At 39.7% G+C, this 22,908-nt stretch overlaps 1 protein-coding gene across 1 annotated transcript in view; it reads right to left on the bottom strand.

The window, feature by feature from the left end:
• mei1 (meiotic double-stranded break formation protein 1) overlaps positions 1–22,908 on the bottom strand; it is a 68,366-nt gene that overhangs the window by 26,314 nt on the left and 19,144 nt on the right. The window contains 12 exon segments of the mRNA XM_084744194.1: positions 4,377–4,566; positions 5,142–5,273; positions 5,495–5,680; positions 7,739–7,889; positions 9,785–9,965; positions 14,429–14,526; positions 15,167–15,227; positions 17,594–17,705; positions 18,089–18,236; positions 18,529–18,620; positions 19,856–19,970; positions 20,737–20,871. Coding sequence (XP_084600320.1) covers positions 4,377–4,566; positions 5,142–5,273; positions 5,495–5,680; positions 7,739–7,889; positions 9,785–9,965; positions 14,429–14,526; positions 15,167–15,227; positions 17,594–17,705; positions 18,089–18,236; positions 18,529–18,620; positions 19,856–19,970; positions 20,737–20,871 — 1,601 coding nt within the window.

The following is a 22,908-nucleotide window of genomic DNA, read 5'->3' as shown; positions in this document are numbered from 1 at the left end:
CTGGTTGTCCCCCTGAAGATTCAGATCCCTCGGCCATTTAAGCCCTATTCGCATGGGACCAGTACTGACAGGGGACCTCACAGGATTTAGAAATTACTCCCCCCTTCACACGCGATAAGCAAAGTCAGCATATTGCTAGAATTTACTGACATTATCCCCTGGATATGTCATGGCTCTGTGGACCATCAGTGTTTCAGAGGCCAAGCGTCTGTACTTCAGGAGCCACATTAATTGCATAAAAGGCCAGATTATCACTCCCTCTCTCTGTCAAAACATCTGACCAATTAGTGTTGCTCTCCCTCTCTTGACACGTTTGACCAATCAGGGTCAAGTATCAGCGCACTGGGATCTCTCATTAATCACCTGCACAAAGAAAGCTGAATAGGAAGGACAACGGCTGTGAACAAAACGACCACATTCAACTTCATATTCAACTTGTCATTCATCTTTTATCTCAACAAACGTTCCTGGGATTAAGTCAGAAATCTCTGATGATTAAATTCTCTCAGTCATCCTGCAGCGGGTCACTTCACAGTTAACAAGTTAGTAACTGTATCTGATAATATAGTTTAGAATTGTTTTGCCAACTTTCTGCATGTGTTATTAGAACAAATATATATTTGCTCCTAACCTTCTCCATCATCACTCATTTTAAACATCACTATAGCCAATCTCACATCTGTTGACTGTTGTTCAACATATTATGAGCTCTAATCAAACACTTGCTCAGTTGTCTAACAGAAAACAGAAAATATGACCCCAAATCTCTTGGATGCTGATTCACATGGGACTAATATTATCATAGGACCTGTTTTTGGTGAAACAAGGTGGGTAATGTTTACTTTTTAAATTATAGACATGGCAGATTCACATGGAATTAAGATCACAGACAACCTCGGCAATTATCAAAAATCACTGAACGTTCCCGAGTAATACCAGTCCTGTTTGAATTAGGCTTTATTTACTATTCCAAGAGTACAGACACTCTTGTGAGGCACAGCGGATCATTTTGTACTTTCACAAGCATGAGAATCTGACTTAGACTCAACCTCAGAAACCAGCAGTGAAAGTGCAGAGGGTCAAGCTAACAAAGCTTACACTAGTCAGGCTACAATTGCTGCTGAGAGAAGACTTGAAAATATTCAATGCAGTATATGTAGCAGGGGTCCCTGCTCTGTTTCTCTATCAGCTAAATGGTCCATGACCTGAAACAACATTGTAGACCCCTAATTTAATGAAACAGAAAAATATATTGGGTTATGCAGATGATTAGTATTATTAGTATACTATATATTATAACGTAATATGTATTTAATACTAGCCAGTAATGGTTTCTAGATTAGATTTGCTGTCATCCAGGATGGGAGAAAATTGTAAACATATAGAAAAGGTTACAGAGGACAAGCAAGATACATGAGTTTTATTTTTCACCTTTCCAAAACTCACAAGGGGGCATGCTAGTGTAAGTCCACAGCAGCCACGCTGACAAGGGCGCCTGCAGATGTGTCTGCAGTGATTTTCTGTATACCACATCAGCACAAATCACCTCAAAATGCTAGATGATGGGCCTATCGCTGCACACATCAGTGACATTACTGTCACCATGAAAACTAAAGTGAAAGCAGCTTCTCTCATCATTCCAGTAAATTGTTAAAGACTCAGACATCAATATAACACACAATAAAAAAAATTAGCTGGAAATCGTGTGCTGCTCAGCGCAATTTAAAAGGAAATAAAGCCGACAAGTAGTGTGTGTGTGGGGCAGAGAAAATCATAGACAGTAATATGTACAGGTGGGTCTCATGTGGATAATTGATTTGTACACGCAGATTCAGATACACTAGTCGTGATGCACAACTGTTATCATGTCAAATATTCTTACTTGGTGACTAATGAACTGTCCTTCAGCTCTAGTATGAGTTCAATCCACCGTGACCATTGCTGTGTTTGTCCTGTGAAAAGCATCCTTGAGTAAAACAATGAACATTTGCAATGAATGAACATCTATTAACTGCTGTATATGTGCAGAACTCCACTGTCTCCTAATGTCACCGTAATGAGCCAGCCTTTAATTCCGTCTTTATAATGAAGTGCAATTTGAACAGTTGTTAGAACTATCAGAGAGAAAACGCTGCCAGGGCAAATGACTCCACAAACATAAATCGACGCAGGTATTCTTTCAAATGATCCAACATGTGAGAATAATTAAACAAAGTGCTTTCCATTATGTCGCAAAAGAGAGCTGTGCCAAATGGAGCTATTAATCCATGCACATTACTTTATAGATGTTTTACTGCTGTGTATAGTGGTTGTTATTTTCATATCATTTTTTAAATTCCCTACATAATTTGTTGGCCCACTTAGATCAAGCTCTACAAGTTTATTGTAAGCATCTGTATACCTTTGGCTGCCCAATCAAACTAAGTTTGAAGGTTTTAGTAGCAATTTTCAATCACATTTTATTCATTGCAGGCATTTTCCTGTTGCTCAGATGAGTGTAGACACACATTGCAGTAATTTCATTGTCCTTTCCCTCTTCTTTTCACCTGCCACTCCTTGGGTTCAAACTCAAAAAGCTATCAAGTAGCAGTACTTGTATTCCAAACATGTTTTCATCAAGTTTATATTGTATTTTATTTAAGCGGCCATTTGTGGTAAAAAACCATGAAACATGAGAACGAACTGACAAGTCTGCGTTATTTAGTTAAATGAAAATTGGTATCTTGGTATCAATGAAAGTGTATTTCCTGTGGAAATGTAAACTGCTTTCTTGTAATGCCTCGGTTTCACTGAAGTTTTGTTGTATGATATGTGAGCTCCACTATGTAGTGGGAAATCTGTGGAGAGGCATTTTACCAAAAATAATTCTTAAGTCAATATGAAAAGATGGGTATCTGAGACCAAACAGCCAAGGTGTGACTGCTGCTGCTGTCTGTTTATAAAGCTGAGATTTAATTAAGTAACTCCTTCAGTATTTGCAGTGTGGGGAAAAAGAAACTGTCATGGTGCATTTGTTCTACTACATCTCACAGTGTATAAACCCATGGGCTAAGCCTGTGAGTGTATGTACGAGTGTGTGTGAGAGAGACAGAGAGAGAGAGAGGATGTGTGTGAGTCTGTGTGAAATTGTACTGAGCAGGGAAGAGACAATTTCATCAAAAGCTCTCATTTGACATACAAATAATTAATATGTAAAACTGTGGCAGAAAAACACCCAAGAAGAAAACAAAACACTGTCAGCTGCATCATAAAATACAAGCTCTGTGGAGTAAACAACCTCCATTTACTTCCATCTACCTCCATCGATAATTGTAAGTGACTTTATTTGTGCTTAAATGAGATATAATTGTGTGTCAAACTAAATCAGTTGGCATTAATCTTGATACATGATTTGAATAGTGACCTCTGTGGAAAACCTTTGCAAAAATCTGTGATTTTCTTTGGCGTGAGGAAGTTCATGTACGAATGCAGTGGTGGATTCTGACACATTTGACCAAACCGACTAAAACTAAAGTCTTTCCCTGGGGATTCTTATTTTAGTTAAGCTAGTTTTCAGCTAGTTTCAGTTTCAGTTTTTTTTTCTTCATATTTATTTCAGTTAATTGAAATGGGGTTTTTTTACACCTAATTTTAGTGTTTAGTTTAGTTTTAGTTAACTATAATAACCCTGGTTGAGTCCTTAAAGGGTGTGTACAGCAGAGGCCAGTAAGCTTTCATAGACAACAGTGTGGGTTTCAACATCAACAGACAAAAAACATCTTGAAGGCTGTGAAGTTGTATGACTTTGGTCAATGTGAGTTAGACACAACATGTCCGTGCATTTGTGTCTGTGAGTCTGTGAGTCTGTGTCATTATACATTTATGTGCGCATGCATTGGTAATGAAGTATTTGATTCTACACAGATGTGATCGGCTCCAACAATAGAGAGGGGGGTGTTCAGAGCGCAGTCTGCTTAATGTTCTGCTAACAAAAGTTGGCATCTTACATTATATATTCAAAACTCCCTGATTGAGGCACATTAATTTCAAATGAAAGAATCCATTACTTGCTTCATCACAGCGCTGCAGGTGCAAGAAGATGTCATAAAGCATTTATGTTGCATGATTCATCTCTGCATTTCCTGTGAATTACTAGTTGAAGTGTAAATTAAATCTACTGTTCAGATTTTCATGAAGCAGATAAAAACATGACTGCTTTTGAAATTAAACAAATTCTTAAATTGTAACATTACAATGTACTTCCATTATTCTGTAGTACATGTCATCCACTTCAATGAATGAGCCACACAGCCGCTTTGGGCATGCAACAAGTATTTCTATAATACTACTATGAATCTACAGTATATACTCTGTTTCTGTGAGTTTATGTCCCTTACCTTGTACAGTGTGTCCCTGTCCAGATCCAGGGCCCATGTTCTCCACACTGAGCCTCTGTAATGCCTGGAGCAGGGCTGGCCAAAGACTGGCGCACAAATCAGCCTGATAGTCTCTTTGACCATGCAGAAGTACTTCTAGCACCCTTAGGGCTCGTCCCGCCAGGGGTGCCTCCCTGGTGCAAACCATGTCCTGTCGCCATACAAACAGAGAGACAGACACAAGCTTGAGGACAGACTAAAAGGTTAATGATGAATATGTTTTCCACAAACTATGGGATCCAAGTCTTATTATTGTTTCAGGATTAAAAAATAATTCTACTTGGGTGTAAAACTATGCAGCACAGCAGTTAGAATTAAAACTGTCTTCACTTTAATGTGGCCAACTTCTTAAAGGGACAGTTCAGATTATCTGAAGTGGTGCTGTATTAGGAACTTATCGATAGTCAGTGTATTATCTATAGAAGACAGTGGTTGACAGCGGTACACTATATTTAGAATATTTTCACTACTTTACCCTTTTCCAGCCTTTCTGGGTGACTAAAATACATTTTACTGCTGATCCTGCCCACAGCAGTTTATTGTTTAGCTTCTGACATGGGGACTCCAGCTGCTTCTCCAAACTGGTGGTGTGTCAACCGCCATTTACTGTAGGTACTCTGTGGGTAAAACACTGACGTGGATAAGTACCTCTTAAAATCCCACATCAAAAAAAATCCAAACTATCCCTTTAAATCCAAGCTCCTGTTTGGGGTCTTTCTTTCTCACCAGGAGGGTTAGTATGACCGCTGGGTATTTCTCTATCAGATTCAGTAGCTCCATAGTTTCTGAGTCTGGCTCCTTGTCGTGCCTCTCGTCTGCACGGCTTTCTCTCTTCTCTCCCCTCTCATGTACGTCTGCCTACACCATGAACAAGATCCAACTACCATCAATTCAGATTTTACTTTGTGAGTGTCCAAAGTGAATTACAAACACACTCAAATGCATCCTATCTCTAACTATGTCTGTGGGAAATCAATTAGTGAAATGTGTTGGAGTGGAGTGTGTTCAGTCAAATCAGTAACGTTATTTATTGGCCAATGCATGAGTCTGAGATAGAAGTGAAACGAATGTCCCCTCACCACGGTCGGCTGTGCAACTGTGTGCTGTGCTTGCCTGGTCAGCCAAAGTTCCAAGACCAGGGGCCCAAATTTCTCTGCTAGCTCCGGATAGCGACAGATGAAGTGGAGGAGTGAAGGATGGTGAATGTAGAGGGAAGAGAAGCTTTGGCAGGAGGAGAGTGCCTTGCTGATGCAGTTGAAAGGAACCTTGAGTAGGTTGGTAAAGAGACATTGAAAAAGCCAAAGCACTTTCTTTGAGATAAGCATGCACACGTAAAAAAAAGTTTGCAGTTTTTAAAATAATTTTCTTCATAACAAAAATGTGAGACTGCTTTAAAACCCTGCTAAAGTAGAGCCCTCGGCCACAGCAGGAAGTCTCCTGTAAGCAATTGCTTTTTTGTATTCATAGTCAACACAAAGTATAAACTATTAAAGTACTTTCAGAGCAGCTTCAGGACAAAGTTTTTCCACATAATTTTCTTTGAACTGAAGAGAAGTATGTTATTCTGTGAAAATGTTATTAGTTCTGTGCAGCTTCAAAAAGAAGCGTGAGCTATAATTAATATTCTTTGCTGCTGAATCATCAACAGTTGAACATACATTTTGTATCAAAAGATGAATAAGAGCTGTCAAGCTATGATTCTGAATATTCCTTGGCCTCCACATTAATGGTTTCCATATTAAACTGCACAGTACTCTAGGTTCAGTACATGATGTTCTCTTTCTCTGTGCACCAGAAAACGGATGATTTTGCTGTGCACACTGAACACTTTCAACAACAAAATCTGGATACGTTAATGTTGCATTGCTTTTTATCATGTCTCACTTAACAGAAAATAAAATATAGGACCCTATCTTACACCGCCGGCGGAAGTGGTTTTGCGATCTTACAGCGCAAGTGCCATTTTTGCCACAACAACAAGTCCGCCTTCAACCTGCGCACTTGCACTGAGTGAAGGTAAAACGAAGGCGTGGTCCGGCGCGTTTGCTATCTTGAGCTCGGCGCATTGGAGTAAAAACCACTTGTGCTTTAGACCAACTAAAACCTGGTCGAAGCGCGAAGTCTGTGGTCTTTCAACACAAGATACAATCACAAAACACCTTAATTTATGGTCATTCTCTTAATCACACAAGAGTGTGGATTAGTACAGTGTTATTGGAACATAATTTCTATCAGCAATAAATATTTAAATTATAAGCGTGTGCGTGTCTCCCGCTTGCCTGAGGCACAGGTCTCCACAATCACAGAACACTTTTCATTAATGTTAAAGAGCTGTGCGCGCCTGTGTGTCTTTAAAGATAAACTCACTAATAAGGAGGAAGAATTTATTTTTTAATTATAAAGCCTAGTAAATCTAAACTGACCTGCAAAATGCGCGGGGTCAGGATCACAGCTGTCAGATCTATTTATCAGATGAGTCAGCATGACAGCTGGAGCAGCTGTAGTGTTTGTGTCTGCGTATTTATTGTGATCAGATTAATCAGTTATGATCTATAACATACAGAATGTACAAGACACTATATTTGACCGCAGGACCTGGAGAGAAAAAAGTATGTGTGCTACTATCAGAGCTGGTTGGGTGTATCCGTGCGTAATTTTGCGCAACTTCAGAAACTCCTTCTCATTGTTTCATAGCGGGACAGAGGAGCGAGGATGGGAGGAGGAGATGAGGATTAGGCGGGAGAGGAGAAGGAGGAGGAGCACGGACAGCCGTGTCGCTGCTCTTCCACCCGGCTCAGGTGGGCCAGCTTCGCGGGTAAACTGGATCAGGTCGCCTCCCCTCTCTACAGCGCCATCTCTCTCTCCCTCTCCTCAGCCAGCAGAGTTAACAATAATGATAATAATAATAATAATTAATTACAAAATACAACACAATTTCAAGGTGCGTCAGTGTAAAACATAACCAGATATCTGCATGACATTTGCGGTTCATTTAATATATTGTTTTTTCCACACAAAGCTGTTTTGGAAACGTCTTGCAGTCTCCATATATTGCGCACTTCCGCGTTTTCACTTCTCGAACCAGGCGGTCTGTCTCATTTGTAACAATCTTAAAACTTATCTTTAAATATCACATTTTGGTAAGCAATGGAAGAAGGTAAAAGGTAAAACGTTTAAAATTACACAAAGAAGACAAATCTCCAAAATGCTGATGTTATAGAAGCTACTGAGGTTTGCTGAAAACCATAAAAGACGGTTTCAAAGTTTTCATAAATCATAGCTTGATGCTGTATTTATTTATTTATTTATTTATTTTTAGTTACCCCGTCGAGGTCGGGGCTCTTGTCCTGTGTCATTGCCAGCAGGTAGAGGGCAGAGCGGAGCACAGAGCGAGGCAAGGCACAGCCGCCGTGCTCCTGCACTGAATGCAGCAGCCCCACCACACTGGAGAACACTGTCTGGTCTGGAAGGAGCCTGGATCAACACACACACGCACAGTAATGACGATGACAACATTAATTACAGGCACACATAGTGGTCAAACATTTACATCTGTAGGTATACAAACACGCATACACTTGAGGGTCAGACACACCTCAAATGACACACGTGGTGGAAGGTGAATAACGTGGACACACACAAACTGTGCGTGCAAAGCTGAGAAAAGGCTCCAGGGGAATGTTGACACAAACCTGCGATCTTCTTCACTCACGCGAAATTACACATATACAAACACAGTCTGTTACAATCTATACCAGCACACATACGCACACATTCACAGATCCTATCTGAGCACACTACACACACTCAGCCCTCTCACGCTATGTAAATCTCTGGACACAGCTCCCATTAATCTTGATGAGACCACACCATGGCAAGGAGAGGCTTTAATCCCCTTCCCCGGGGGGTAATGCATGGCCGAGGTTCCACAGAAGGACAGATTAAACTTTCCACAGAAGCCAACGTATCTCTGAAGTCATAAAATATGTACTTAAAACACCCTCGATGGGCCATAGTAGTGCTGCTAAAGCAGGGAGAGAGCTAGAGCGAGGTGTAGAACCAGCTGGTGTTTTGGTGGAGAGGGAAATATATTGATATATTGCCACAAGATCTTGTCTGGGATTTCAATACTGTGATAAGGCTAATTTTTTTTTCCTGCTCTCAAGGGCTGCGTTGCTTTGTGAAGATTTTTATTTTGTCAAATTATTAAACTTCAGTTGGGTATGACAACAATAAATGTCTCTGTTTGGCCATTAAAGCCATATTACAAATTAAGGTTTCTCAAGGTTACATTAAATGCCAAATATTTATAGAAGGATCTTTAAAATATTTTCAGGTTGTCAATATTAAGTACTTGTAATATTTGATTATCTCAATAATGCCAAAACATACTCAAAAGTGTGCTGCGGTGCTCGAGCACCCACCAAAAAGGTTGAGTACCCAGTGGGAATGCGCCATTTGGTATGAAAAAGAGATGTTTGGTGTCATTTCACCATCTGACAGGTGATGCAGTGCTACCAAGAACTACTGAGCAAGATTCCTGAGAAAATTCCTGTCCTGCTCAAAGACAATTTTTGCAGTGCAACTTGATGCTGCTATTATAGAACAAAGTCTGTACTTCTGAATCACACTATGCTCTCCCTTCTTACTGGAGGTGTCACAATACCATAATATTAAACTTCAAGAAAATAGTAGTACAAAAAAAAAATCCCACAATACTCAATAATTCAATACCAAGGCAAAATAAAAAAAAGTCCTAGGCACTCAAAATACAATTTTATTTTATTTTTTTTAAATTACTAACCTGAACACAGTGCTCTTACAGAAAATGTTACTGAACAGTGTCTTTTTTTGCTGCAAGCCAAATTTCAGGCAGAACAATAAAGACTGAACTGATCTGAGGTCTTGAATGAACACTCAGATAATCTTAATGGCTTCTGTACTTTTGATGCCATAATGAACTGAAATTTTTAAACATGTGGTATTGAGACAGTATCAATATTTTGATACTTCTTACAAAACCACTGTGCAGCAGTACCAGACAGTGGTGCTTAGAATTTGCATCAGCAAAATGTTTTTTATTGATGGTGAAATATTTAGTGGTTAATTTCCTTTCCACAAAAATTACCGGCTCAGAACTCGAGACCTTTTCAGCACTCAATTTTAAACTGAACTTTCTTTTTCCTTTTCAATGAGCAAAACCAAATGCATTTTTCTTTTTTTTTTAATACTTTGGATTATTAAATTCTCAGAGTGACTTGTGCATTTCTTAAATGTGAGGAAAATAGGTGATGGTGTTCTCTGTCGCTTGATGCTGTTCTTCGACATCCAGCAGCCAGTGCAGACTGTATATGTGTGCACTGTATTACCTGTCTCCTTGCTGCAGGGCGAGGTGTAGCATTATCACCAGACAGTACTGAGTGGTCCTTGGTCCTTTATAGTCACACAGCTGGAGCCCTGTGGCCTCACAGAGCAGAGAGGGCCAGTCTGACAGACGAGCACATAGAGAAGGTAGGTTGTGTAGCAGAAGATTCTCCACCTCCTCAACATCTGGGGCATGAGCAAGGAAGTAAAACAGAAACAGAGAGGAGAATAGTATAATAATCAATGCTAGAAACAGGAGCAGGAGAAAGTTATAGAGAGAGGCTGAGAGAGAGAGAAGAAAGAGGAAAGAATGTGAGAGAAGGGAAGAAATGGATGGAATAAAGTAAAACGCATCAGAAAATGGCCCTGAGGCCTCATTTACAAAAGAGCATTACTCGCCAACTAAAGCCAAGCCAAAGCTAAGTTTTATGAAAAAATCATCTGGAGGAGAAAATGAGTGGGGTTACACTGATTTCACTTTTCCAATTATCGATGTTGTATCCCAACATAAAGCGAATATCCATCATTAACCAAGCTACTGTATAAATATCATGGGTGCTTAAATTAAATTTTTATAACAATCTTTGAAAAGTCGTATTATGTAATATAGCAATGTTAAAGAAGTGTTTCTTAAATGAGGTCCCTGAAGAATAAGAAGACAAGATGAAATAAACATGGAAAGACGGGTGTCTGAAAGAGAACAGTGAGAGGGAAAGTGAAGAGAGGTAGATGAATATGAAGCAGGAGTGCCTCGATGATGTAGTCCCAAGGAGGATTTCCACGTCTTTAAGGACTGGAGGACTGGAAGACGGGGGGCAAAGGAAAATGATATACAGTATGTTAATAAACAATACTGCATAAAATGCAAAGAGAGAAAAAAAAGACTGAGAAGAGACAATGAGGAGGGGGCTGTGAAGCACAGCAGGGAATTCAGAATTTTTTCTGAAACAGCTAAAAGAGTAGGACTATCTGCACCAACTCCATCTCTGGATTGTCTTTAGGGAACTTGAGCGAGAGAACAGCGGAGAGGGAGAAGAAAATGAGATGCAGCTTATAAAGAATGGAAAGAAAAGGGGAAACAGAAAAGAAGGCCATTGAAATATGGCACAGAGAAAATGGTGCTGTGCAATGCAGCCTCTCATAGGTCTGGGGAAAAAGAGGTTACTTTAATCGAGGAGCAAGGAAGGAAACAACACCAAGTTTGGTGTACGAGGGAATCACAAGACAGCAGGCAGAGCAAAGAAAAGAATGACAAAGAATGGCTCAGGGAGATGGCAGACAGGGAGAGGGGTCACTGATGCATGACTACACAGAGGCTATAAAGCCACAGCAAGGTCTGTAGGGAGAGAGACTACCAATCAGCCAGAGAGGAAAACAAAGTGAAGAAGGGAATAAGAGTTAGAGAAATACAGAAAGAAGAGGAGAGATAAATATAAACAGGCACCAAATGGGGGCGGTGGCCAGCTTGAGAGCACTGTAGTCCAGAGGGGCTGCTGTGGAGAAAGAGTAAGAAATAAATGGTATTGTTTGGAAATCAGAGGAGAATGAGAAGGGGCAGTGATGCAGCCGTTATCTCCAGGGAACTGGTTGAGAAGAGAGGCAGGGAGAAGAATAGAAGCATGTCTCACAAGGGGGTTGCTTAACCGAATATTTTCCGACTGAACAATGACAGAAAATTCTGAATACAGTCCATCATTTTGACAGATTACAACACAGAGGGTGCTCTATTGTGATGTTAAAGGCATAACAGCCAACATTTTCCTAAAAAAAAAACACACTGTATAGAATCACATAAATATAATCCCTTTCAATCATCACTTACGACCCACTATAAGTGTGATCTGGTACTCTGTACTTGGGATTTAACCAACCCAAAATATTGGCATTTGACGTGGGAATGAGAATTAACAATCAAATATCTTCCAGCTTGGACAAATACTACTGATTCTACCTTTGATAAATTCACACACGACACTGTCAAACAGAGAAAACAACAGGGGTATAACTAAATCTATCAAAAAGAGGGTTCTCTTTTGATGCTGACAGTACGTTAACTAGCTGCAGACTAGATACCTTGGAGATCGTCTGAACACTACATGTCACAGAGGGTTGCTTCACCATGAGCAAGTGTAGCAAGTGCTCACAAGACTGGAAACTCCCTGTTCAGAGATGTGTTCATATTTCCATCTTTCATATCTGATCATTTAGACATCATGGTTGCTGTGTTTTATTGCCCTGTGCTGTCACTGCGGGAAAAATGAATTAATCTGTTTCGTGTGACGTTGACATAAAAAGAAACTGAACGGTCGGTGTCTCTGTTCATCTTTTCTCACCATGCCCTTACAAATGCATCATCTGTAAGTTTGCTCTGTATATTATGTATATTGTTAATATGATTGAGTTGTTTTTAAAGATCAAATGCAATTAGATAGGCTATGTATCATTATCACTACAATTAAAATGAAAGGTAATAATATGACAGAATTTTCACGACCCTGTTCATCAACGAAGAAGTTTAAAGCATCCTCTGGTCTCACCAAGTCTCAAAGGGAGGACTGGGAGAGACAGGAATTCAGCGAAGGACAGACAGATGAAGAAGATGAGAAGGGAAACAACAGATGGGAGAGAGACAACAGACAGACCTACAAAGCAGGCTGCTGTGACATGTTGCCTCCTGTTCAAGGTTTGATCCAACAGAAAATAATACAGGACAGAGAAGAGAAACGGTTTCTTAAATATTCACACAGCTGTTATGGAATTATCGGACAGCTATACAAAAGTACAGATGATATACTTTGATATCAGAGATTAATTTAGTAAACAAAACACTGACAGAGTGTGCACAGAACAAGATTGTGAGGAGACAGTAAAAAATATGTTCTGGTGAACAAAGTCTAAAATAAAGAAAACAAAGAAATGTAGTAAATTATAAAGAACTTTTTTAGCAAGAAAAATATCTAACATAAAGGAATAGTAAATTCAAGATGAGAGCAAAGAAAAATGAAAGAGCCTGAAAATGAAACTGAAACAGATAAGGGTGATGAAAGGCAGGAAGATGTTGACAGACAGAAAAAGGAACAAACAGTAGTCTGACTCCAAAGAACTCATTATTCACAAACACACATAAACAAATACACACACACACACACACACACACACAGCGTGCAGACAAACACACGTACCTACACACTTTCTCGTACAACTCTTACATCTCATTACCTCAAAGAAAGATTTTACTCGCATCATGTCTCTTGGGAACAACTGCAGTTTCAAACAAAATGCTTTTCTTTTCTTTCCTAACATGTATTTCAGTCTCACAAAATCAGAAGCAATGTCCCTTTAACTGCAAATGTTATCTGTGTTGTCACAATGTGCTTTGACATTTAAGAGACTTAGCATCAGCCTGTTCACACAAGAATTAGCAGGCAAACACTGTGTCCAATTCAAGGCCATTCAACATGTTTACAGTACACACATCCTGCACTATAAGATAGAGCTATTATTTAGTGTCTTTGCAAACATGTTTCTACAATGGCTTCATCAATTTGTCTATAGAATGTGCCTTTGAGACCCCCGTTCTGATCAGGGTTAACCTAACTTAAGAGAACTGGCGTCACCGAAAGCTATTTTCACATCTAATGTAGTGAATTAAATATTTATTCCAGCACAGTGCTGGAACAGTGGAAATACCAACACAGATCATTTTCATTTAGCAATTAAGGCAATTAAGTGCAATAAAAGACAGTGCAGTTGTATTTTTTTCAAAGTCTGATTAAAGGAACAATAAACATGTGTTCTGAGTTTGTCACACAGCAGAAATGTATTATTAACCACTAAGCCAAATTTGAATGATTGAAAAAAAAAAGTACATGTATATAAAATTAGGTATCAAAATCATAAAAAACTTGGTTTTCTCTTCTCTAAAATGTCGGACCTGTCTGCTTCACTGTCTCAGTGTCAAACACCACTAAGACCTGAAAACAACCTGAGACATGGACACTCCATATCGCAGCGTTATTGGAGCCACAGGACAACTGTTCGGCTCACTGCAACTTAAGTGAGCCGAAGTGAACTGTTGGACTGATTTGGACTGACAGAGTCGCTAAAGGTACGTTCATAAGTGACTGTTGGGGGTCATGGGGCTTACTGTATATAGTGTTGGGGGACAGTGGCTCTGGCGTGTCACTGAGCCATGTTTCATGTCTGCCCAGAAAATCCTGAACACAGAAATCTTGAACAACAGTCTAACTCTGAGTCTAACTCTCTGTGTGTGTTTTATTTTATTTCTTAGACGTAGCATATGTAACATAGCAAATTTACCTCACATGCACAAATTTAACATATCGCCTGACCTTAACTCACAGGAGTTAAGACTGGCACTTTTCAATGGACATTAAAATTCATGATAAAACTCACTCGCTGAATTATATTTTAGCCATTGAAAGAAAATGATGATTGGAACAACTGTCCTGACCTTCACACAAAACAAACAGCTGAAGTGGTAAACAGTGTCAACAGTTCTGTTCAACACTTCAGCAGACTCAGATAACTGGTAGCATGACATCATTGCTTAGAAGCTGACAGGAACAACAGGGTTTTGTACTGCATGTCGGTCTGTGTGTGGTGTGTGTGCGTGTGTATTTGCATACCATGTTGATGGGCTCCAAAAGCAGGGTCTGACTGGGAAAGCAGACACATACTGAGTTTCTGCAGAAAACCACAGACAGATGTATTCACATTTGGGTTCCTGAAACAATTGGTAAGTGGGAGAAAGACACACAAGAATCAGCAAAAATAAACATGAATACAAAGCAAAGAATCACAAAACAAAGAAACTTGCAGAAACAGAGCACACACCCTCCACAATGCACAGTGAAAAGGCACAGGACAGGATGTGCCTCGACTTAGTCCCTTCAAATATGAAACACAGGCACCGCATGCTTCAGTTTCATTACAGCTCAGAGCAGGGGGGCGTTAAAGCTACCGATTCGACCACATTTATGACCACACGAACACGCACGGAAGCAAAAACAGACACACACATATACACCCACAAAACAGAAAAATCTTACACACACTCACACAAACACACAGCAGACTTTGAAGCCGCAGATCCGTTGCTCTGAGACAGACACACTGCTGAGAAGACTGGCTTATTGGAAAATGGTAGACAGAGTGACTCAGAAATGACAGATGCCTCAGTCGTGTTATCTGTCTCATTGTTGAATGTGCTCCGACAGGGAATGATAATAAGAACTCAACTTTCTGAGCCACCATGCTTTAACACGCACACACACACACACACACACAGAGCCAAATTTCAGGGTTTTAATTGTGTGTGTGTGTGTGTGTGTGTCCTCAGGTGATCCTGTTACACTGTACAGTACCTGTTTCCCGCACAGAGAAGCCCTTTGTGTTCCAGAGCCAGCCTGTAGAAACCAGAGGATGCTGGAGGGAAGAGGAGTTGAAGAGCAGAATAAAGAAAGGATGAGACAGTAAGAAATGAGGAAGATGAGAAGGATGATTAAAACACTATTTATATTACAGCTTTCAAAACAAAATTTACATAGTACATCACAGCTAGAGAAAAAAAAACAGAAGTAAAGTATGAAAATTCAGTGGTTTAAAAGTGCTCAGCAAAATGAGATGGAAAAAGAGAGAAGTGAGGAGGCTAAAGAGAGACACCTGTCATCATTCACTTGCAGTTCATGATCCTTAAACCTTCGTATTTTAATCTCACATTACTTTTCAAGCTACGTTCTGTCCTGATACCTCAGAAGGGTGGAAGCTCATCATTTGGCTACATGTAGGTAATGGCAGAGCAGTCCTGTTTTAATTCTATGGGGAGGGGGTTTTATCGTAAAGCTGTATTTAATGTCTTGGCTGTTCTCAGATATTAGAGGGAAGTATTAATTTCATAAAGCGACTATATTCGCTCTCTCGTGGACCTATGCCAGAGCACTGCTCATCCATATCTGCAGACAACTGTTCTGCTTTGTTAACCGCTTGCAGCATAAATATAAAGCTTAAGTTTCTTTTTAATGCCACCAAGCTGTCAGCGGCTAGGTGCCCAAGGCAACAAGTTTCCCATCAATAATTGAGGCTCATCACATCGACTGCCAGCTTTGGACAGATTGCTTAGTTTCCCCCCTACAGTAATAAGAAATTTCATCAAGTCAACATTCAGGCATTTAGCTCCATCTCTGATGAGAGAAGAATCAACTGCCTGCATCGCGGTTTCTGGCATCATTTCAAGCTGTATACAATATGGATTTTATTTTAAAAACATTACCTAACTACAGACACATAATTGTGTGGTGCAGAGGAGAACACAGAAAACACAATCTGTTATGTGCTAACGAAATGAAATTAAGTTTATTGCTCTTTAGTTTGGAATTGAACTTAACAGTTAAATTCCTTATTTTTGTGCTTATTTAATTCTGCGAGACACTTAAGGCTTTAATTAAAAAGTCATGTAAGCTAAGGTACATAATTGACAAATCAGCATTAAAACAGCGGGCTTCTCTAAAAATATGTTTAGTTAGTATAGCTATATTTTGAATTTCTATGTGGGATAAACACACAAAGGCCTCCTGTTTTATAACAGTATGGGCTGGAGCTACATGTTACCAGCAGAGAACCAGCACAAATACATGCAAAGCCAACAATAACAAGACCTAAAAAGGCAAGTTAATATAAAAACATGAGCTGTGTGGCCTGGCTCTGTCCCAGCCATGTCAGTTATTGATCTCACAAATCTAATCACAATTTAACAAAACTTTATCTCATTATTTTCAGGTCACCACTGACAACCATCAATTCACAAAAATATGAAGATAAACGCTTGGTCCATCATCCAAGTCCACTATTAAGTCTCGGTTTATTGTTTCATTAAACAACTTGTTTACCAATTCTGTCATGTGTGCATTATTTTGTCAAATATATGTCTTCAAGGCAGCAGAAGACTGAAAACATAAAAACAAAAGCAACTTGTGAAACACTTCGCCTACTTTATAATTTCAAGCTCTGTATACTACTACTTTCCATACATAGCATATTATACATCAATGCAACACCCCTATATTATGCTTGTTTGTCTGTTGTCAGCAGGATTATGGAAATACTACTGAGCTGATTTTCATGAAAGCTTGGTGTAACAGTGTAGCAGGGGGGTGGATACAAAAAGTTATTTTTCATTTTCATCAGCATACATCTTAAAACCCAGTATATGGTAGTAAAATTCAATAATGACAAAACGTGTGGCAATTCAATAACTCTCTATCACAATCCACATTCTGGGGGATTCTGGTGTAATCCTCTGGGGTAGCTGACGCATGTAGTTTCTCAAACTTCATACAAAAAGCAGTCATTATGGAGTACTCTGGGACAGTGGTTTCATAGGCAACTAAATACACACTTGACATGCGGATAATAGTACTCTTACTCCCATCCAAATGTGAATTGGCTCGTTAAAAATAAGTTCATAACATTTTTCACATACGCCATCACTGTAAAATTACAGGGGCTGTCAGCCTGCCTTGTTTAGACAACTTCCAGAAGAGATTTGTCTGCTAGAGCACTAATCAAAGCTGACCTGTTCAGACTGAACATTCATAAGATACCAACATCAGGATAGCCACACCTAACCTCGCAATGTTCCAGTGTAAAGGGAGAAACTATACACTGCCAGCTTGCTGCCATGAAGATAGAAGACAGACTGTATGATACTGAAATCAAAGCAAATCAAATCAAAATAAATCTAATAATGGGACTCTTGCTGTTGATTTGAGTTTACGCAGCGTTAGCCAACTCACCTAGCTTATTTGAAAAGACAGCCATGAGAGATGGAAGGAGGGTGAACTGGGCGGACAGAATGGAGTAGAAGTACTGCAGTATCTGAGGGTTGGGTGCACGCTCACACATTCTCTAAATGTACATGCACGCGCGCACACACACACACACACACACACACAAAGGAAAACATATTTTATTGATTTTTAGCCTGAACAGAACGAACTTTGGAAATAAATAACACAGGTACTGATCGATAGGCTTAAAAGTCTGCATGTACACAAAACTAATGACGATGGTGGCTGTGCTTATTAATAGAGTCATTTAGAGGAACTGCCAGACAGAGCGCAGTAATCATTGTGACCTATTTCTCAGAAAAGAGACGTGACGGATTGCAGTATAATTTTCTCAAGTGTCTGGTTACAAGTGTGCGTGACAGAGAGACACAAGTTTAAGATGAGATACATAATGAATCGGTTTTGTGCATTTGTATTTGTGTGAGTGGTTCAGGCTCTCACAGTGACAGTGGGTATCCAGACAGAGTCACAGCAGCGCAGCAGACATTGACACAGAGACTCCACTGAGTCCTGAGCGTTGGTGTGTTTGGATGGTGCTGTGAACGTGTTCTCCTTCAGAAGAGGCTCTGATGCACACTCCTCAGCCAACCTTGGACACACAAATACCCACTAAATACAAACACACCCACTCACATGCATACAAAAATGACATATAGAAAGAACAGACACACAAAAAATACATGCAAAGATACATCACAGGATTTCACTAAACTCTCCATTTACATTCTCTACATTTCAATTGAAAAATTCTATTGGGCTGAAAATAGTCATTTCAAGGACTCCACAAGGTTCATGACTGATTCATTCATTCATTCATTCATTCATTCATTCATTCATTCATTCATTCATTGCCTGAACATGTGACTGGATAATGTGCTGACCTGCAGGCAGCCTGAAAACAGACCAGGGCCTGGAGCAGAAATCCTTCAGACCTGGAAGCCTTGCTGTTGGAGCCTGACTTCTTCAGACTCCGCTGGAGGAAAACCAACAGAGAGAGAGATGAGCAGAAATGTAACAGGATGAGAGAAAAGAAGAGTCAACAGAGTAGAATAGGGAAGGGAATTCAATAGGTTTCATCAATACAAATGTCATCATTGATTCTGCTTATCAATTCCCTTATAGATTCCTGTTCAAATGTAGCCAAGCTGGCTGTAGCCTGAGAGCTAGCTGTAGCAACAGTCTGTCATCATCTAAAATGGATGAAATGACCATTTGAACATTGTTAACACACTACTACATTTGAGTTTTGAATCAAACTCAAGTTTTTTAGTTTTTTTAAGTTTTTTAGTTGAGATAGTTTACATTTCTTCTTTATGTTTTTATATAAACTTGAATCTTTTGAGTTTTAGAAGCCCAGTGAGCTGTGAACCTCGAGAATATTATTATATTATTTTAAAATACGTTTTTTTTGGTTTGAATTGGGATCAAAACTCAAAAATCTATTGAAGAAAGTTGCCTTGAAATTTTGCATTTTTTTTCCACATTTTTGTTTTTACAGTGTAGACGAGGAGACAAACAAATCTGATCACAAAAAAAAATCATCTTATCAAAGCACAAATTTCTTCAACGGAATCATTAAAGATTTATATAAAACAGTAAAATGTCTCCATTCAGACAAACAGAGAAAACCCTGAAACTCTTCTGTGTTTCTTCAGTAGAACTTCATGAATCCTACTGAGACCTGTTATAAAGACGAATCTTAATCTTGTATCTGTTTTGTGCCTCGGTGTGTTTGAAGTGAAATACGTTTAAAGTTTAAATAGGAACATGAGCACATGCCAACAAGCCATATCCTCCTGACAGTCAAATCTGTGTCCATTACAGGCGCGATGCTCCAGTTTTCAGACAGGAATCATGATTCCTGTCTGAAACAGAAGGCATAAATGAGGGACAGCTATGAAAAAAACAACAGACGTGGAAAGAAAAGAAAAAAGTTTCCTTCATGGGAGAATGAGTCCCCCTTGATCGACCATGTCAGTCGCATATGTAGTGTGTGACATGTTGCTAGAGAGCACCAGGGGCAGATATGTCAGTGTTGTTTTTACAGTAATGGCACTGATACCTGACAGAAAGCACTCTCTGGAGAATCACTACAAGAAGTCGTCTCAGTCAAACACAGACACACAGGTCTCTTCACCACCAGTCCATGAACTGTGTATCTTACACCCTTTATTTCATATTTGTAGACAAAGAGCAAAACTGACTCACAGAGCTCTGATGGCCAGCATGAGAGGGTAGGGGCAGCTCAGAGAATCTGTTAGTGACGGCCTTCATCAGTCCCTCTAGCTCCCTGTACTGGACTGGTCTGGACTGATGGTTCAGTCTGGAGATTTCAGAGAGTGGCAGCAGGAAAGACAAAGTAAACATCTGACATCAGATTACACAACACTGTATGGCTGCAGCATGGGGGCATAATGTGCAACGTGTGTCTGTATGTGTCTGAATGAGTGCTCATATTATGGATTTGCCAGAGGTTATTAAAGGGACACCCCAGAATCAAAAATACATTGATTTCCTTTGCTACGAATCTTTATCTGTTTTAGTCTGAGCTGCAGAGTTTTGGAGATATCAGCCACAGAGATGTCTGCCTCCGCTTAAATATAATGGAATTAGATGGCACTCAGCTTGTGGTGCTCAAAGCATCAAAAAATACATTTGAAAAAACTCCACATGCTTGTTCTAGAAATCAAAACCACCACATGCTGTGAGCAGTTTCATGAAGGAAATATTTTCTTTCTACCAAACTACACCTGCCGACCATATCAACACACTAACTAGTGGTGCTAATCTTACACCTCAGCTGACGAAGACACCATTCATGTCGACAATCTTGATAATTCAAACATGCTTGGTAAATATTTGTAATATTTTGCAATTTTAGTAGCAATTCAACATAGAAGACTTCGGCAGTCTTGTTTTTTCATAAAGCACAACCTATTGCCCCTCTGAGGACAAATAAACTTAAAAAAAATAATTGTAACTTTGTCAATCACAAGACAGCGTTAGGAATCCTCAGGACATGGCTGCACAAGTGTCCTTGACAATATGTGACATATTTATGTATCTACAGTTTGTGTGTTTATGTATACCTGAGCAGGGCAGAGGCGGCACTGACAGCCTGTGTGGCTACCAGCAGGCATGAGGAGGAGACTCCAGCTACCACAGCCTCTGAAACTGCCATAAACCCTGAAGCACTGGGGAAGAGACGCACGCTAGGAGGCTGCCTGCAAACACACACACACACACTCACTAAACAATTGCAGTGCATTCTTTCACAGATAAGTGTCATTTTTAAATTGTAGCCCAGCAGCTAGAGGAATAGATGCTGGTCTAGACAGAGAAACAGACATCTATGATAAATTGAAATGGAATCCCTGTTGTAAGCAAATAAATACCGCTGTAAGCAAATGGTACTGAGGATCTCGTATATGAGTCTGTGAGAACTATGCCAAAAGTACTGAGAAAGAGCGGAGCCTATGAAGATTTTTTGCTGATATGGGGTTTTGACATGAATGTCAATAAAGGCTCATCAAAAAGCTGACAGTCTGTTCTTTTGCCTGATCTATCTATCATTCTTTGGCTTGCTGTTCCAACACCAACAGTGATTGTTGCTGCTGAGTGGCAATGAACCTGTTCTCCCTCTGCCTCACTCACCAATACACAGACACTTTAATTTCTTTCAGGGCAGGAGCACATAATAAACAAATAGTGCTGACATGTTGGTGTTACAAAGATCACCAGAGTGCGTCTTTTGTCCATGATGCAGCACCACAACAGCTGTAGACTGACTCCTTGTTGCCACAACAGTAGTCACATAGAACATCTTAAATAACACATGCACATACATAAAAGGGCACACAAACACACACACACACACACACACACAGAGTGGTGTTTAAAAATCCAAAGCAATACACATAAAAGCAGATGAGCACATGCACACACAGAAAATGCACTCACTCCTGGGCATGCACTGCACAAGAGACATGTTACTGGCCAAAGAGACTCTGGTCCTCTGTCTCTCTCTCTCTCGCTCTGTCTCTCTCACTCACTCACTCACTCACTCACTCACTCACTCACTCACACACACACATAAACTTTAGCTTGTTCAGCACTTTTAGAGCTCTGGTCTAGCTACTTTTTTTACTGTTCCACTCAGCGTAAAGGACAAATTTCCCTCGCCATTTGAAATATCTTATCCCGTGTATCATTGCTATGTGACGGGTGGAACATTCAATTAAAATTATGTGAACCTTGCAGAAATATGACAGTGTTTTACTGGCTTGTGATATATTTTCATCCATGAGCCAGTGGACAGTTAATTCAAATATAATTAAACTTCCCAGTGCACAATATTTAACATGTTTTACAGGAGGCTGGTTAGCTGACAGTGTAGCTGGAGATGTATGTGCTGTTCAGTTTGTGTATAAACATAGTGTCGCATAAAATCATTAGCATAATTGCATGTGTGGTTTTGAAGATATTTGATGATGCTGATAACATTCATAAATAATGAAATACACAATCATCAAATGGCAAGTTTTACAAACTGAAATAGATTTAAGGTGATGATTAAGTCACTGGGTTAACAAACCCCATGTCATAGACTTGCTTTCACAGCAGCCATATTGATATGAAATAAAAAGGTAACCACGGGTGTAACAAATGACAGAGAGCCTTTCCAGTGAGCCAACATGCAGAATAGACACACCCTCGACTCTGTCTGACCTGAAAGGAACTAAACGTTAATTAGTATAAATATTAACACCCGTGTTTACCCTATTATTTATGTCAAAATTTTTTTGATTCCCCCGGAGAATAAGATGCAGTTAGAAATGCTCGCCTGTGATCACCTAAAGTGTAGGAGTATTTCAGACATCAAAAGATGTGGTGCTCTGCAAGTTCAGCACATTGGAAAGGGCTTATCACAACAAGGCAACTACTCTCCACAAACACTTGAAGTGAAGCCACCAGAACGCTTTGTCAAGACAGCAGCGACATCAAGACAGCACCATCCTGCTGTAGGACTATAAACACGTGGAACATGTTTCTGTTAGTATTCATTTTCTGAATGTTTCTTCATCACCCCCGTGTTAAAAGGAATTTCTGCAGTGCTGCTGTTATGGTAACATAACGTGACAAAATACATCATCTACCTTTGCTATTTGAACATTTTATTTTTTCTGTTTACATTAACTGCCATTTATGAGAGAAAACAACAGACTCGACGGATGTTTCCATTATCCCAGATGGGATGTCGT

This window comes from Lutjanus erythropterus, chromosome 19 (genome assembly GCF_056507025.1).
Source record: "Lutjanus erythropterus isolate fLutEry1 chromosome 19, fLutEry1.hap2, whole genome shotgun sequence".
NCBI lineage: Eukaryota > Metazoa > Chordata > Actinopteri > Lutjaniformes > Lutjanidae > Lutjanus > Lutjanus erythropterus.
The sequence above is the reverse complement of the archived record's forward strand: the minus strand, read 5'-3'. Positions and strand labels throughout refer to the sequence as shown.